The sequence below is a fragment of the Myzus persicae genome, unplaced genomic scaffold (assembly GCF_001856785.1).
Source record: "Myzus persicae strain clone G006 unplaced genomic scaffold, MPER_G0061.0, whole genome shotgun sequence".
NCBI classification, from domain to species: Eukaryota; Metazoa; Arthropoda; class Insecta; order Hemiptera; family Aphididae; genus Myzus; species Myzus persicae.
This window is the reverse complement of record NW_019100714.1, coordinates 195660-215522: the sequence shown is the minus strand read 5'-3', so window position 1 is coordinate 215522 and position 19863 is coordinate 195660. Positions and strand designations below refer to the sequence as shown.

At 36.2% G+C, this 19863-nt stretch overlaps 2 protein-coding genes across 2 annotated transcripts in view; one reads left to right on the top strand and one right to left on the bottom strand.

Moving 5' to 3' along the window:
• The window catches only part of LOC111042594 (autophagy-related protein 16-1), a 174306-nt gene that overhangs the window by 11828 nt on the left and 142615 nt on the right, over nt 1–19863 (top strand). The window lies entirely within an intron of this gene.
• Nucleotides 584–19863, bottom strand: part of LOC111042593 — a 33483-nt gene continuing 14203 nt past the window's right edge. The window contains exons 2-6 of the mRNA XM_022327246.1: nt 11615–11890; nt 8392–8593; nt 3652–3988; nt 1417–2088; nt 584–1272 (exon numbers count right to left, since the gene is read on the bottom strand). Coding sequence (XP_022182938.1) covers nt 724–1272; nt 1417–2088; nt 3652–3988; nt 8392–8593; nt 11615–11890 — 2036 coding nt within the window. The 3' untranslated portion in view covers nt 584–723. The remainder of the gene's footprint in view (nt 1273–1416; nt 2089–3651; nt 3989–8391; nt 8594–11614; nt 11891–19863) is intronic.

Here is a 19863-nt window from a genome sequence, read left to right as displayed (position 1 = left end):
AATAAACGTAAAGAATTGCGAATTTATAGTATTGAGAGTACTAATAAACGGTTGTAGTTAATTGTTTTATCATCATTCAGTTGGATTATAAAAATTAGAAATTTTGCAAAAATTATTCAAATAATTCAATTTATTATTATTTGTTGATAATACAAATTTTAATTTTTAGTAGGTACTTGATTAAAGTATTGAGATAATTTGAATTTATCAATTAGGTAGTTTAAAACCTAGTTTTTATTAAAATTCAAATTTCGTTAGGCATAGAAAAAATATCATTTAAATATTTTATTTGAAATATTGAAATATTTTTAACTTTAATCTAAAAAAAAAATGATTTGGAAAATTGTTTTGATATTTATATATATATTGTTATATATATATATAAAATCATTTCTAGTAATAAGACTTTTTAATTAATTATCTATCTTTGACAAGTGATCGAAAAATTAACTTACAAATTTTTTTTTTTGATTACAATTATAATCAGATAAAAACGTTTAAACTTAAAGTCGAACTGCCTAGCCTATATATAATTTAACGGTCTTATAAATACTAAATGTTTTTTATTTATTCTGACCGTTAAGGCTATTTGAGCGCGATGTCACTTTTAAAAGATTGTTTATCAATATGATTAACAAATTCATAACTTGTATCTAGCTAATTTAGGTTAAAAAAATCTGTCATGGCAATCTATCTCATTATGGATCATTAAAAGTCGATCACTTAGTATCGTTTCGCGTACCCCGTATCGTACAGCTTGCACATGCTGTCCGTCCGTCCCACCGGTATGCTCATACTCACGGACAGTCCATCCTGTTGATGGTACTTGTCGACGTGTCTCTTTTTGTTCCAAACGTACGCCCACGCTATTAGCACGGCAACTTGAACTGCCAGAAATACTAGACACGATATTATAACACCGAACAAATTAACGCATAAACTATCAATGTTGTAGTCGTGGTGCTTTATGCTGAAAGCCGTCGTGTCCGTAGGATTCATTTCCGGCGATGCCTGTTGTGCGCCGAATCCGAACTTGTCGGTGATTTGAATGCTCTGCACGAGCAGCATGTCGTCTCTGGCATCCGATGTACTCTTGGTGGACCTTCGCCGCCTCCTCTTGCCAAACGAGTGTACGGACCTGAGTTCTCCCGAAGCGTCTTCTTGGTCACACTGGACGGGTTCGCAGGTTGGCATGCAAGGAGTGACCAGTGCTCTGAATTGGACCACTTCAGATGACGGGAATTTGAACGCATCGAAGTATGATAATAGTATCTGAAAAAAAAACGGAATTGATTAAGGACTGTCTTGTAAGCTCGATTTGACATGCTCATCGTAGAATCCTCCACTTCATGTATTATGCTTATTACATATTTAAATATCAAATATTTTTTAACGAATGTGGATCACAAGTATTACCTTCCCGCTTCCTGAGTCCGATGATTTGTACAGAGGGCCCATGATAAAGTGGTCGGTTGGACATCCATCAGCGTCAATTAGGACAATTTCACTGGAATCCACGCCATCCATAGCTACCAGTTCTCTGACGAATATTTCATACGGGCTGTTCGGGTCCAATATTTCGAATCGCAGTGCCAGTGGATCTCCCACTTCGGCTGAAGGCTTAACATCAGCCCCCTGTCGGTCTGTAATCTTCATGGCGACGTTCGGTGAGTCCACAATAACTTCCTCCGTCATGGCTGGTTTCAAATCGCCCTGTATACCCAGGTCTACTTCGTTCGAAACTGTTTTATTGGTCAAGTCGTATTGGCACGTGATGGCCACACCAAGATCGGAACTGGTGATTATGGTGTCATGGTGTTGGATAATGACGTCGTTCATGTATCTACCTAGGCCTTGTTGTTTTACGTTACATTCCACGTCGTCGTAAGCCATTTCGAGTTCGAAGTCCAAACTTCCGCGTACATCTTGAACACATGAGTTAGGATTTCCTTTCGCATAGATCTTGCCATTGAATAATTTGCTGGTCTTAATCCTAGCTACCATGTCTCCTGAACGGCACTCGATGCTTATGTTGTAACAAGAGTTAAGCTCATAAGTGGAAGCTTCTGGAACTTCTAAGTAGGGGTCCTGAAACATTTTAAATTGCATTATTGTAATGGGTTACGAACAAATTAGTATTCTTTACGCCCGCAGATTTAGAATGCCGTGTACATAATATATCGTGTGAAATGTCGTTGACCTGCATGCGGGTGGACGGGTTTTTTCAAATATTTAAACGATTCAAAAAGTACTGTTAAACTTATCGTTGGTACTATAGAACTTCAAACAATTGACTTAAATATTTTACGTAAAAAGTGTATTTTAATTAAATTAGGTTTCTATACCTACCTATTGTGTGATGTATAAAAACAAAAGTGATGACAATTGCGTTTAAAATGACGGGATATTAATACTTATAATTATGTTTGCCAAGATAAATATTATTATGTTTTTGATATTCTAATTAACGTAACCTGACAAATAACAATGTCGCATGCGTGAACTGGGTCCTTCTTTTCTGGAAACCATTAACTGTTTGGACATATCATACTTAATCAAAATATTAGAATGTTCTATCAAAAACCGCGAAATTGGAGTCAGTTGGCTGTGACTTTTTTGTAATTCCGATGTTATGTGCTAAATCTGTTTTGAATGAAAGTACTTATTTCCACTGCTCATAATCCATATACAACGTTCAAGGTTAATATAATATAGAGAAATCGTTGAAAAATGAAAATACTGTGATTCATCATCCGTCGGCTATAGATACTTAACGGCAGACACCTTTAGAAAAGGATAATATTTTAGAATTTCTTTCGGAAAATAGCAATATCAAAAATAAACGTTCGTGTCATAATTTTCATCGGCATACCGATTCTAATCAACCGAAAACTGGGTCGACATGTATAGAGTCCCCCACAACACCGACATCCCGGGGATAACGTACCGTGGCGTTAGTTTGTTATTATTACAATTATTATTAGTATTATTGTGTGTTCGATGTGTTTGTATGTGGAAGGATTCCGTTTTTGGCACCACTCGAATGTGGGTTACAACAACTGAACGTGTTTGGGAAAGGATACGGCACACAGTAACACGCACACAAATAATAATAAAAAAAATATATATTTATGTGTTTTCTCATTATTGAAGTTCACTCAACAATCGAATCTTATTTTTCATTTTCATAGAGTACCTACCTATTTCCTACACGGGAGTAAGAATAGGTAATATTTCTGCGATAAATAGATGTAACGTCGTAGTCGTCGTGTATTACTTCTTTCGTGTACGAGAAATACGTTTGAGAAATACGATAAATTCGATATCCAGACAGAGATCGTTATTTTATAAGAGCTTGAGAATCAAGATATTGTACAACAACATCATATTCTGTATATATTATTATATTATTAAAAATGGATTCGAGTAGTAGTTGTTTTGACTGCTGTCTAAAACACGTACTTCTCAGCGATCGAGATCACGCATACTCGGGCGTTAATATATTATTTTATGGTAATAATAATCATGTGGCCGCCGGAAATTATTCTCGTTGTGAAGTGCGAAATAATGCTTAAATAGTATAACTCAATAACCATAAACATGATGTCGATATTGTATTTTATATCATTTATAATATTAGTCAATCGTCACCTGTATGTCTGCCAACGTGGCCCTGGAATGATGGCTGAGCCGACACACGAGCTCACCGGTATCGCCGTAATCGTACGAATGACACCTGTACGGTGAGTTGAGACACAGCTCCCGACAGTCTTCCAGAGAACCCACGTCCTGGTACACGGAATCGACGGTCTTGAGTATGCGGCCGGGGAACTTTTTGAACTCGCACAGCTTTACTGGCTCGTCCACGCAGTTGTTTTCCAAGTAGTCAATGCCAGTTGCCGGTTCGAATGCCCCTTGGCCGGCCACCGTCAGCCTGTCCATGTCAGACATATCGCATTCCGCCGTTCCGTTGTTGTAGTTGGCCGATCTATAATACATATTAACGTGCATGACTTAATATTTTAACAAATATTATAATGTATTTGGATCAGTGTCTTTTGTGTGTGTGTGTGTGTGTGTGTATAGGGTGGGAGGTATTTTTTCTTATTGATGCAATTGATTCTCCTGTCTGGTGACGAAAAAGTTACAAGTAGAACAAACTACAATTTCCTTTTAAAAGGAATTATTATACGAGCTTAGTATGTTCGTTACCTATTATTATTTTATTTGAATAGGTACAAAAATAATATTTTTTATATAATCAACTCAGTAGATAAAGCAGGAACACTAAACAATAAGTTAATTGAAAAAACCACGACCATGTCTCCTAGTATAAATAATAATGAGAAACATCGAATTAAAAAAATTAGGTGAAGATTACTTCCACCCACGTTGTGGTAAACATAGCTTGTCGGTTGGGCGTTTGTGGAAACTACCTAAATGCGATTTTCGCTTCAAATATCAACGGCTGTCATGTCCGTTTTCGTATCGACATCAAACATTATATATTATAATATGTTTCAAATATAGATATAATGATATGTTATAATACATCAGTCAATAACCAATGACCAGTGCTACCGTTCTCTGTATCTAACCGGATTGGTTTTGATTAGTGGAAAACGCGATTAGAACGAGAAAACACGAGAAAAATTATACACTTTGGTGCTGGTGCGGCGCCTATCTTTTCGGCTGACATGTATACTAACAATTTCACTTTGATTAAGAGTTTTATGATGTGTATCTAATATTATGGATATGACATTAACGTGGAATACACCTATACCGCGTTTCAAATTATCACATAAGAGCGACGGACGTTTCGTTTAACCATTGGTCGTTTTTTTTTATATGTGTCATAAATATATTTTATTGAGCCATCGCAATCCGTTGCAGTATGTCGGTGGTTCGTTATCTGACGATGGCAACGGTCCATTTTTTGTTTGTTGCAACTACTTGGACGGTTGCCATACTAGGAATGTGCCTATATTAAAACGTAGTGGCGTATGCTTATCATTCGTGCACTATAATATAATAATGATTTATGTATAATTATGTGATGAACTGATGACTTTGCAGAATACAATTAGGTATGCATGTATATCGTATATATATAGGTATTCGCATGTATTATTATATAATGAATATTTCAAATATATATATATTTTATCAATCAGTATGATTTTATTCCGTAAATAGAATTCCAGGCGTATTGAATTATTGGTCCGTAAACCAGTTGACCTGGGTCGTCGAGATGAGTCGCTTATATGAGTTATATACTGGTAGACGGTAGGTAGTATAGGTACTTATTAAATTCTGCTCGCCCGTATTTGGATGGATTTTTTAAAACTAAAAAAAAGTGATTGCCTAGTCGCATCAGTCGGACTAGTCTCAGTTTTGTTTTTACGTTTATAATTCTGCATTTGAAATTCTAAAATGACGGGAATTATTTTACATGACAGCTTCCTAATTGGTCTCGAAAATGACGAATAAATTGTACAATGAATGGTTTACGAAGTCTTGGAACATTGAGCAAGGACACTATAAATGTCAACGATATTCCCGAGTAATAGTTTAAAAAAAGAGTGGGTAGGTAATAATAAATAAATTATTAAGTAAAACGAATATCATCTTTAGTGGTGAATCACATGGCATGTATACACAAGTAATTGGCTTCCACATAATAACGTCGACGGATGGATGTAACGGTTAAATAATAACCCTATATAAGTTTTTGTTACACGGAACTGCTATAAAAATATCATTGAAGAGTCTGCTATTCATTGAAGTATTCCGACACCTCGGCGGCCACGGAGTGATCGTAACAACGAATTAACGGTGAAAATCGTGTTGTCGTTAATTTACAGACGAATCGTAGTACACCTACACTCGCGGCCGTAGGCCTATCTACGGTTTATCTATACACGATATAATAAACCTTCGGCTGCAATGATCGGATGATTGCGAGTTTAAACGTAAACGGCGAACATTCCGGTCGAATCGGAATTGTCCGCCAGGTCGTTCGTGTGTACAACTTATGTGCATATTATATTATACGCGTCAGCCGTGAATAATAATAAAGACGGAAAAAGACATTCCGAAAATTCCGGTTTACAGTATAATCGAATTTTCGCAAAACACTAAAAATGTCAGAGGATATTACAATAATATAACAATTAATAATATTATCATACTGCTGCAGCACGAATTTTAAAATGTGCGCCAGTAGGGCAGCAGAGGCTGTTGCAGCCAGCAGTAGGTGAACAAGCTCCGACGACCACGCCGATGACGACTAACCGGTTTCCGGTAACCGTCGTCGCCGAGACTCAAACCGCTCCGTTCCGTGCAAATCTGCCGTTGTGTGTTTCGCCCTCAGTCGCGGCGCTTAGTAGGCCGATAAACTTATTAATACAGTAATAATAATATTATTATACAACGAACACGACGACGACAAATCGGTTGTAGCGAAACACCATCACACTCGCGGCATAATATATGACGAAATACACGTGTAATATAATATGTGAATAGCAATCGAATACTCAGAAACGTATTATAATAATATAAAACGAGGCGATGTGATATTACTATTTATTTGAATTTTTCTATTGGATTTGTCATGCGGACGTCCCGGCGAGTCAATGACACGTTTTAATTTCCATTATCCGCATGGACGGCTGCAGGATGGGACTACGGTTTTTTCCTTCCAGATGATCCGATTCAGATACATAGATATATATATATATATACATACATATGTTTATATGTATTATTATCATAAATAACATCATGAGAATACCACAGATAAATCGTAAATGTATAAAATATGTGCGCGACATATCAACTACAATAATAATAATAATAATAATAATCCGTCTTCATTTTCATACGTTATTCGGTCCTCTGACACGTTTTTTTTTTATTCACACATATAACATTATATTATATGTATGTTCGTATAACAATATGTCCGTGAATATTATATACATGTATTACAGCGACCGTCGTCGTACATATAATAGTCCACCACATATTATAGGTGTATTGGAATGTTTCCAACGCGCATTATTCCCGTTTTACACGTTTTTGTTACATTTTTTTTTTTTTTATTCCCAAAGGATTGCAAATTTAACACGGCGATATTAATAATTAATTAAAATCGTGCACTTTGAAAATCGATTGGATTAATGTGACACGATCGGTGAGTGGATTCTGAGGGGTGGGGGGGTGGTACACACGACACACCTGCGCATTTTATTATATTGATCTGATGGAATGTCAATTATTACTTTTTTGGATAAACGTCGTGTACGCGTGTGAATAATATGTGTGGGTGGGTTAACGGACTGTTATATGATGGTCATATTATATACTGCGTATAAAGTAAACTATACAGTTATTATAATAGTTATGATAATGTTATTAGTTTTTCGTGTAAATGTACCTAGATAGTATGTACACATTGTTTGTTTTTTTTTTTATCTTTTATACACTTACAGAATTGTTATTATAGGACCGTTAAAATAATAATATAAATATTTTGAAATTTGTAACACGTGACTAATCCTATCACTTTTATATTTTTACGTGCAAAACGATTCGATTCAAAACTATTGTTGAATGTGTACGGAGGTGTGTGAGTGAAAAAAAAACGATATTCGTTGGCCCATGATTTTAGTGTAAGATCTATAATTTGTTTACCTCCCTCTTTCATTGATTTGGTATATACCGTTAAAGAGACGCTTGCGTGCGAGGCGCTTTAAGTGTTGTTTTTAATGTCCATTGTTTGTCGATCGTGATCGCGGGAAACAATGCGATCCCGTCCGTTGTCGATTAAGTGAACCGAGTAAACTATTGACGAGCTATTTAAAGTTCAATTAATATAAAAGCGTTTTTTTCGTAAGACGATAAAGCGAATTGCGGAGATTCTATAGTTCCTATAGTTGGCGACAGCAGGTATGGCGTGATCGTATTATATTTATAGTTAAATCCGTTTTAATACAAATTCCATCCTCTATACATTTTTAAGTCATTTTTAAAAGCTTCAGCAATGTAGATCACTTCTATAGTGCATTTTTTGATGGTTCAATTTATTTTTAAATTTTGATTTTTCTACGATTTTTAAGAAAATATTAGTGGTTATTGATTAAGAATACCATAATTTTTTAGTACTCTAATCATATTTGAAATTTTAACGATGGTTTTCGAGGTTTTTCACGTGAACAGTGTTTAAATCTTCAAAAATGTCTCTTATTATGTATTCTAAATATATCGACTATTATACCGAATATATATTTATAAGGCCACAGTGGTTGTATAATATGTATATGTTTATATATATTTTTTTTTTTTGATGAAAAAGAGCATATTATTATGTCTTATTTTACTTACCGACAAGAGAATTCTCTTTCGCCTAGACACAGCTCCAAGCAGTCCTGTCTCGACGTTGCAGCTTGTTTCTTCTTGCCAAACCCTTTGAGCTTGTAACCCTGCACCCGGTCGAAACACCAGGCTCGTTCACATGGTTTTATACCCAAACACGTCTTTTGCGCGTATATTGTAAACACTGGAAACTGTGACTTGCTCAATGCTCCTACAAAACAAAAGTAGAAATGTAAATAAAAATATCGTGCGCGTTAAATATAATAAAATGGGCACTGTGTATATAATAAAGCTTGTCGCCGTGCGTATCTGAACGCATATCTGCGGGGCTCATAAACGTGACGCGTATTTTAATGTAAAAATCGGTTGTTTGGAAAGTCCCCCGAGGTATCACCCATTATTACAATATTATGTATATAATATAGTTCTGAGGAACGGTGCGTATCGGATAAACGTGATGTGCGGATTAGACGAGAAAACCCCAAGGAACACATCTATGCGATACTGTAAAATTATAAATTTATTATAATATAATACGGGGGTGGTTAGGTTATGTTAGGTATTTACGGTGCCTCGTAATAATTATAGCGTTTATTTTGGCTCCAATGAATTTTGATAATACTATAAATTGAGTGTTATGATGATTGCGCGGCGTTCTAGATAGGCTATTCAGGTACACCACTGTCCCGGATCCACATTTTCGACAAGTACCTAGGTATTTAATTAATAATAATTATCATAATATTTTTTCGTGAAATTCTATTGTAAAATAAATTATGATATTACTTTTATACGTATGAATATCTTGATTCAGCCCTAAGCTAATATTCACGTACACCCGGAACTGAATTGTACCCAATTTAGTTTATGTATAGGTAGGTATAACTTGGATTAAGTTGTGTACTGGACATGGATAATAATATGAGATGTCGCTGCACGCGATCCCGCACTCGTTTATCGACGAAAACAATTGAACTGCTCGTCGCTTTCGTTGATCTGTGGGATAGGTAGGGAGGCACCGTTTATCGCGCGGTTAATCGGCTGCGCCTGAGGCACACCGCGGCGGCGTTTAGGTAATAATCAATGATTGGGCTAAGGACACGTACAATTGATAAAGAAAATCCGCGCCTGAATACACCGAGGCGTGTATAAATATACGTATATATATAATAATAATAATAATAATAATAATAATAATAATAACAACAAAATATCGTGATAGTAATAATAATAATAATCGCTTCGGTTTAAACCGTGTCCGAACATGACCGTCGGCCGATTATCGCGTTATCCCGTTTTTCGCGCATCTCGCGGTCGTCGACATCCGACAAAAATAACGAAATATTATCGACGGAGCGAAAAAAACTCCCTCGGCGGCCAACGTCATAAATCGCTTGTTCCACGAAAATGTATAAACGCCGAATACTGCCCCACCCACTTGTTGCAGTTACTCTCTGGTCGCGAATTTATCATCATCTAACTCGCTGAAAATGCCATCTGCGTACATTTTTCGTTGCTCAATTATCTCGTTTTGTACTTGAATTATACCTATCCTTATTATATCTTTCATATGCGCTTAATAAACTTTTATTGTTATTATATTATATACTTTGAATGTACACAAATATTAATATTAATACTCAGCGTCTTCCGTATTTGGCGTGAAAAAATGTTAGATATTATAAATTTATTTATTGGAAAACAGGACGAGCCCGATCCAAATTTTGGATACTACCTAATAATTATAAAACCATTTTTATCATACACAATTTCGAAAACTCTGTTTATCATTATTCTGGGATGTTCTAGTTACTGTAGTGTAATTTAGCCAGCTGTCGGGTGAAATTCAAATCCCCCTGATCTGTAAACATTTCACGATATTCATACAATAATTAAACTCTTTGGGGGTTCATGAATAATGTAGAATAAATGCGCTTCGTTTACCCGCAGGTTGGTATCTACGTTATAAAATATTTGAACGTTTTGGTATATTTTAATATACTCGTAGTTAGGTATTCGTCGTCCCGCAATCATAAATGCGATTTGTGCGTTGGAAATTGAGTCGTTTTCCGTGACGCTCGACACCGGAGAAACGCGTGCACCACTCGTAACGCCAATTTGGTTTATTTCAATCACGACAGTCGATTGTCTGGCTGCGCCACTTCGTCGGTGTGAGTTTGCGCCGGAGAACCGTTTACCGGCTGGAGGACACGAAAAGATTATATAAAAAATGTATTATATTTCTAACCTCCCATAATGTAAGGGACTCGTATAATATATGATCCGATACCAGGTTAGAATCGTATATACCTATATGTTATAAGGATATACGGTTTTCTGATGTTTACAGAGACTGCGCGTACAGCGAGTGTGCAATATTTGAATTGATTATTGGAACCGATAGAGGTCGACCTCCGCTGAGAAAACGCTCGTATAATATAATATATTCGTATATTTTGTATATAAAGCTCGAGGGGGTTAAGACGACTTTGGCGCATCACGACGACACGGCACTATCTATCCATGTACAGTATGCATATCATATGTATATATATATATATATATATATATTATATATATAATATATGTGTGGCCCGCGTTCGTGCTACCGACCTATAACCGGATAGAAGCAGCGTCGACACTCCCACGATATCCACGCCCGCGCACCTTTTAACTTCCCTCCCGCCCACCGCATGGTCATGCCGCCTCACAAGATATCATCCCAGACACGCACCGTGCAGTGTTCACGCGTATTCCATAATATGTATATGTGCATCATGTGTGTGATATCGTGTTGTTATTATTATATGCGTGTAATTATTGTCTACGCACATAATATATCATTATAAGCCTAATGTAATGATATAATATTATACAGCCTGATTCTCTTAACGCGGAACTCTCATCGTTCCCGTAGAGCATCCTGTGTGGGTTCTCTGCATAGGCTCATAACACTCACTATCTATACTAAAATACTATTTTCCTTGCGGCTTTGCAAAACAATTTAAATTTTTGTAATCGTGACGATTTTTTAAGGTTTTTTTTTTCAATAACGACGACCCGTTATTTTAATTTCGTATGTTGGAACCATTTCTGTTTCCTACATAAATAATGAATATCGAACTAACAATATAATGTCTAGTGCATTTGATTTAATATAGAATGTATGGTATCAATTTTAAATTTTTTAAGTTTTCCCTAAACCGTCGCAGTCGAGAGTGCATTGTCATACCTGGATATGCGTCGGCGTTGGACGAGAACAGCACGCAGAGACCGGTCTCATAGTTGACCGATCCGCATGTGTCGTTCGCATGGCATGCCTCCAGGCAGTCGGTCAACATTAGTGTGCCGGGTATGCTGTCCAGCAAGTCATCGGGTGCTGTGAACACGTACCCGGTAACCAGCTCGAATCCGGTCATGTCAGCTTCGCAGTCTTGCAAAGAAGTTGCCGACGCCATCGTCAGCATCACGAAGCACGCGTACAGCGCACTCATTCTGGTGGTCTTGTCTGAAATGAAAAGGAAAAAAAAATGTTGAAAAAAAGACCATAAAAATTGTAAAATATCGGCAGAAGCACTGGGGTGTACCAATTGCACCACGATAACTGCCGGGGGCCCACACACGTCGGCTTATTAAAAACCCATCCCGCGGTATAATAATATCACGCCGTGTATACGGGTGGAGAGAAAAAAATTCTCGAACGCAAATTGGTGCCGCACGAAAAACTGATACACGAGCGCAAACTTAAGCCGTGTCTACCTATATAATATTATAAAATGTGATAATAATATGTTATAAAATGCATTCCGTTTTTCTGTGTGCGATCCGAGTGAGAGCATTTTTGATATGTCTGCATATTTACTATGCAGCTATAGGGCTCATTGCACCTGTGCGATATGCGGATTATAATAATATAGATAAATAAATATGGATTTTTGAAAAATACCGAAAATTGCAGAATGATGAATAATAAATTATAGAGATCGTATGAATACTATAATTCCTAGAACCCATGCAATCCTTTCCATCGTCTCGTTCATAATGTTTACACACTGTAGCGAAATGGCCTAAGTTAAAACAATATAACGAAATTTCTGAAAACAGCGTTATTGTTATATTCGTAATACAGTTAGCGTAGTTATTTTAATATTATATTAAACTGACCTATTATTGTCAAATGCAAATATAAAAATATTATTTAGGATTTTTTTTACATCTTCTAATTTTGAAGCAATTTATGGGTATTTAAAATGTACATAAAGCCTACTCAGATCCGTAAAAATGTTTTTGAACAATTTTTGATTATAAGTTAAATTATTCTACCTGATATTGAAAAGAACATTGAAAAATTGATTATTCTGAATTAAAATGGTTTGAGGTATTATTCTTATCAGTTATATGGAGACAACACATGCAGGGTCCTCTTTAAGAAGTTAATGCGTTCAGACAATTTTAACTACATATTAAGACAACGAAGTATTATATAAATTTATAAAAACGTAACTATTAAACTTTTATAAGTGATTACTGTGCATAATTCGTATACTATAGGTACCGATACAATTTTATTAATATTAATGTACAACTGAAACAGTGTAATTACAGAAAATTAACTACAAAAGACTAAGGTTTTCTTTAAAAATGTGCAATGTTTGAAGATATGATTTTGTCCTTTTCCCTGTCCTTCCCCACTGCACCGGCTATAGCTGCAGCCTATTATTTTTATCGGGTATAATATAATTTGTATCATGTCCTATGATTATTTCGTCGTTTTACGTCAGAACGTAATGGCACTAAAGCAGTGGACGTTTTGGCTCTAGAAAATCGGTCTCCGCGATCGTTGCTGATCGCCGTGAACTCGTTTTCGTCGCGTGTCCACATCGGCGTGTCGCTTCTTGCGAGAAAATCGCCGTTTTAGTGTGATATACGTATACCTATACTTGGTCATCGCGCTATCATCGGTAGCCGTCGACGTAACTCGTGCGAATCGACTTATAACTCTCTCACTCCGTCGTCTTGGTACACACATAATAATAGCGTGGTTATTCGTGGTATACGGACACGCGGGCTTTAGGTTGTACATACCGAGCTCATTATGATATTATATACCTGCCGGAGTCCGAAGAAACGGTCGATTAACACGTGTGCGCTGCCTCTGTCGCTGACGCCCTTCGACCGTGCACCGGTGCATAACTATCTATTTATCGTAAGGTGATCGTTGCGGTTGGACCATGTGACACATATTTTGTACACACATATTATATACGATTATAATAAATAAACAAATTCGTGTAACGGGGATTTTGTACAATAATAACAATAATGTAACGAGGATGCCTCGTCGTGTTCAGCGGCCCGTTTTAATTTACTCGAATAATAATACGAACGCCTACATTGTGGCCGAATGACGAATATGCAATATTATTATCTGCACACAAACGATGTATGACAACAGCCGCCAATCGACTGTTTAATACCTAACAATTATGATTAGGACTCGTAGGTTTTTGCACTAAAAAACGCATAAATACGCATGCACTTTAAATTATAAATTAAATGTATATGAAATAATATGCGCTACTAACTCAAAAAATCTACGATATACCAAAAATACACAGAAAATATATGCACTATTAAACTTTATATTTGTATTACTATTATTACATGTAATGGATTTATTTTGTACCACACTTGGTACTTTTCCCTAATGTTTCAAAAAAAAAATCATGCAAATGTTTAAACTTACGAGACCGAATTAATAATAATAGGTACTGTGTGTGTGTGTGTGTGAAGGGGGGATACGAAATCCGGTGTATTATATACGTTTTACCGTTAATAAAACGGGAAGAAAAAATATTGTAATAACGCGAAATAAATAGCGTATGACTACTTATAACGTCCAATCCTTTAGCTGTAGTTGCCGTATAATCGAAGAGAGGTTTATAATGATTTTTTTTTGTTGTTTCGCGTTACCGGATTTTAAGAAAAAACGCGTTATTCAATTTGACCGACGGCGTCCTCGTATATATAACTTTTATTACATACATCATCATTAATATTATTATTTTTTCTATCGTTTTATCGTTTAATAATAAATATTATTATAGTATAAAGATTACGTGGAGATGTGGAGTAAATATAATGAAAAAATTGCTAAAAAAAACGGAATGACCGAATTCTAATGTAATTTATAATTTTCTGGTATACGTAATACCAAAACCACGTGATGCGGAAAAATTACGCACCAAACCTTCTCCGTTGTTGTCTTTTATATTTAATTTGCTTAATTGCATATCGTAGATATTTCTAACCGTGAAACCTAATGTTACAAATAAATAGACTCGTCATATTTTCATTTCTTGGCTTTACAGTAAATATTTAAAAGTCGGAAGTTGTTAAATAAACAGTAGAATACCTTAGGGACATAAATCAATTATAATTTAAACGATATCTGCAGTGATATTTCTTGGTTCAACACCTTTTCCAATACGCCAAGGTCCTTTCGATGAAAGCGATTCAGCTCCCGAAAATATAATGATAATCAGTTATTTTGATGACACGAGTATAAAAAAACTGCTGTTAATTGAGTATTGCAGTTTCAAGTATTCAAATTATATGCAAAACATTCCTAATCAGTATTCGCATTATTATTTTCGTTTTTTTTTTTTAACCGTGTGGTGATATTTTTTACAAACACGTATACATACACGATGTACCTAATAATTTTGAACAGACTTTTTTTTAAATCGGACTTTATCCGCTAATATACAATATTATTAAATTGGCACGGTGCAACGGTGCTTTCGAGTGACATATATTATGCTCATTACGTTCGTTAAAAAACTGCTGCAGGTTAATACGCACGTTGTTGTATGCCAGGGGGGATATTAAGGAACTCGGTAAAAAGATGATAAAAAAAAATTCAACTAAATTCAACCGTTTACACGAATTCGTATATAATTCGTATATAGTAGACACTGGTGTATAATTTGTAATAGTTTACGGTTTAATTTTAGTGTATTATATTAGTAAAACCGAATGCGTTTTTCGTTCGGTTCGAGTTATTGTAATAGTACACTCGTTCGCGGTCCACCTGATACCGGGGCAATCCTCTAAGATTGATTAGATTTTTGTATTTTTCGTACACTATTATTATACTGCGCTAGAATGTTACGGTACTGTCTATAATCGCTCGTCTTGATAAGTATACACATTAATGGACAGTCGACGTATATTTAACGAATGTTTTTAGGAAATTTGTTTTATATCCATTTCTTCTAATATTATAGAGTTGTTCTGCCAACACGGTCACCGAATTATACCTCTTCCACCGATCAATTTTCTATCTGTGAAGTGTCGTTTAAATTGGTCGATAACTTGTCCTGACAATTGTATGTAGGTAATCGTAATGCAAGAAACTCTACTCGAATATCAAATCGTTCGACGTGGATCGTGCTAACGTGTTATGGTAAGACTAAAACTAAAAAAAACCGTATACAACGAGTGTTTCAATAAAATTCGTATTTGTTTTTATTTCAAATTGCATATCATAGGTACCTACTATAATGAATGCATACAACGGTATAATATTGGGCGGTCGACGAGTTTTTGGGCACAAAACGAACTGTATGCACCTGCAGCAGCCACGGAAACTCGTTTTTGGCGAGGTCTGTGTAGATCTAGTTTTTCCTCGCGGATTTTTATTCGCCCACCGAACTCACCATAAATATTATATTATTAGTCATCGCCACTTGAGGAGTGCACGTCTATAATATAAATATATATATATATATTATTTATACCATAAACGATCTATAACGAGAACGCGGCATAATATTATGTTATAAAGTAATATATTTATACCGCGTAACGGCGAGTTTGCGCCGGAGGCGTACGCCACGTCTGCAACAAGTGTATTTATAATATTATTATCGTGCGTGTACGCGAAACCCGTTTTTCGTCGGATTTTTTCTATCCCGAATTTGTTTTTTATTTCATACATAATTCTATATACCTATATAATATTATATTCCGATTTTAATGAGACGCGCACTTCTCGCGGACGGCGGCGACTCGGTCGTGTCCAACACGGCCCACTATAAACACACCATATAGGTGGATACCATGTGACCGACGCGGGTCGGCGGAAACGGATGCGATTCGGGAGTCGCCGGCGGTGGTTTGGCGTCGGCGGCGGCGGTGGTGGTGGTGGTGGTGTGCCGTACGGCCGTTCTTGACCTACATTATTGTATTCGTGTGCTGTGCAGTATTATTGACCAGCTACATAGGACGACCGAACGTTGTATTTCTGTGCCCGAAGTAAAGTTTAATAATTGAAAAAAAAATATATGAATAATAAAAACGTGGAACAATCCGTTGCTCTTCTCGTCACTGCGCACATTATAATGGATGGGTTAAAGAAAAAAAATTACAAAAACCGTTCGTCTTCAACACGTATATTGTGTCCCAGCCGATGTATATGTGTATTGCGAATTTTATGTAATAACGAAAATGCAATTAAATGCATTGTCGTCGTGGTCATTCTATGTCTTCGCGCCCGATGTGCTTTCGTGCGCACCCTCTGCTGTTGTATTATTATTATTGTTGTTGACTTTTTATATAACATAATGTATTTTCTATACGTTATTTTTTTTTGGAATTTTATTTACGATCTCAGATGTCCGGCCCGCTTTCCTATAATTATATATTCTAGGAAGATGCCATTGTTGCGGACGGAGACATTCGTGCGTTATATTATATTATATCTCCGCGACCGCGATCGTTGCAACAATATAATATATTATAATAATAATGAGATGATCTCGCTTCGGTTGAGGAGACGGGCGCGAATTATGTCCAGGGAAACGGCGTTTTTCGTTTTTACGGTGAAGACGCGTTGTTGTGTCATGTCAAAAGTATATGTATACGTTTCTATATCGTTGTTGATGCGTCCGAATATCGTACAATTGTTAAATTTCATCGAAACGTTTCGTCGTGTCGATATTGGTCACCTATTTTTGTCGTTCTAAGATGATGCCGTATGTATAAGCAGTAAACACTGTATTGCTAAGTAGGTTTTCTGCGTATTAATTTTTTTCTCCCTGTATTCGTAGTACACTTGGCTCGTTAATTTTTTAATAGGTACACGTGTACAAGACTTCGAAGAATTCGTTAATAATTTTAAAACGTACTGTACACAATGTTCAGTATATTGAGTACCTACACAAATTTTTTCGGATCGTGGATAGTGTTCAGTCTTCACATTTTGTTACACGAATAACCCTATCCTAATGGATTATTCTGTTTTGGTGGACGCCCGACTTGAACGTCCGCCGTTATTATTGCGCAAAATGTCGTTTTGATAAAATATTCTATTATAATATTGTATTATGTATATTTTTCACAACGATGGTGATAATTATTTTATGACGGTTCTCCCGTGACCGTCTGCGTGGCATCCGTGGGAAACGCGCATTACTCGGATTACACCTAATGATAACTGTGAAATAGTTATAATAATAATTAATAATAACAAACGACTAGCCGTCGACCGGTTAATTCACCCGAAAGCGACAGAATTGTAAAGTTGATCAACGTGGCATGCGCAGATATTTATTATTTTCGTTTATGCGTTTGCACAACATTATAACTAGCAGACTCGATAATGATTATGAAGAAAAAAATCATACACTCGCGAAAACAATACGATGGCCGCCAGTAATAATAATAATGATAATAATAATAATATTGTGTTTTCTGACCGGAAATATTTCGTTTTTCCACAACCCAATCAAAACGGCATTCCATTAAAGAAGGGAGATTTCTCTGGTGCACTAGTACGTGTTCGATTCGTTCCGAGAAGAGAAACAAAAACGGTGCGGAAACAAAAACGGGCGCGCGAAAAATAAATAAGAAATGCTTCTTTTTACATTATTACTGGGCAACAAAAGGAAAATTGGCGCGCGATGAACACAATGAGTCGCCGCCACCGTAAGTGTAAAAAAAATAACAAAACGCACATAACTACTCTCGAACTTCTGCAACACGCTCGTCGTGTACTGCACAGACATAATAATATTAAAAGAAAAAACTATATATTAATATGTAGACGCGTTGTGCATCTGACGACAATTTATAATAACGTAGGAAAAAGTCGACGCACGTGCCGAAAAAATAATTTCTATGGTCTGCCTTCATAGTTTGTCGAAATTCAATTTTAATACTTGCGAATATTTCCAAAGTCACATCTTTCTAACTAAAATCGAATATGTCCCGTCATCGGAGTTTATTAAACGTCGGATCGACGAAAACTATATAGTAATTGTCAATTTAAGGTAATACAATATAAATTATGATATCGAGTTGCCGTTGTCGTATAACTGCCCAGTGATTATTATTTATACCCGTCGTAATCTCCATTATCTTCACGCTTGGTTGACTACTCGTCACCGGGTACTGGGTATAGTGTTTAATGTACACCGTACGGAGTTATTCAAAATTATTTATCAGATTTTTTAAACAATTTTCTATTTTATAACTTAAGTTTTTAGGTTTGGAGTGGTAGTTGATACAGAAAATAAAAATATTTGAAATTTAGTAGTAATTCATCGGTATTCATGATAGGCGAAATATCAACACAGACCCTTAAGAGTTATTATTTTTTTCCGTATGAAATGTAGGAAGAGGTGAAGAGCCAATACCATGTAATATTTGACCACATATGTGATTGTTTACTAGCTCAAATTATTATTCTGTTTGCTTTTAAATAGATATTATATCGAATGTAAATTAAACAATTTATCTTAAAACGCATTTGTATTTGTATGATAATGGCTATAATTGGGTGGGGCAGTTGGGGCCTCTTGTTTTTTTCAATAAATATACTATGAATACTTAATAAGACCTAGCCAATTTTGGCTATTGCAGACGTCATTAAGCCTTTGAATTAACACTGCGTGTAGGTGCCTATCATAACGACAATAATAAATGTTACATAATTGTATTATAATATCGACCCAGAATATCTGAATTTTGGCATAAAGTCGTAAAATTCGGTTCGTCCGCTGCGACGGTTCTTGTCTGTATACACTTGGTGTATGAAATCGAGCGATCGCGACCGGAAAACACGGATCGCGGCGGACATGACGTCGCACAAAATATGGGTCATTATTGCTTTATTATATTATCTTTTTGTTATTATTATTATTATTATGTATATTTTCGACGTCTATGAAGGAGGCTCGCAGCGGCAATGTCGGCGAGCGCGTCGTGCTCCGGCGCGGTCGTGACAACGGCGGCGCGCGCACAACGTCCTATTGTACACGCCAACGGCAAACAATGACGACGACGACAACGACGACGATGATATTATCGTACAGCCGTTCCAAACTAGACGTCTCACTATAATATATCGTATTATTGTATACGTTGGTGGTGGCGGTTCAGTGATGATGTCGGGCAGACGACCGCCGCAACAGCTGA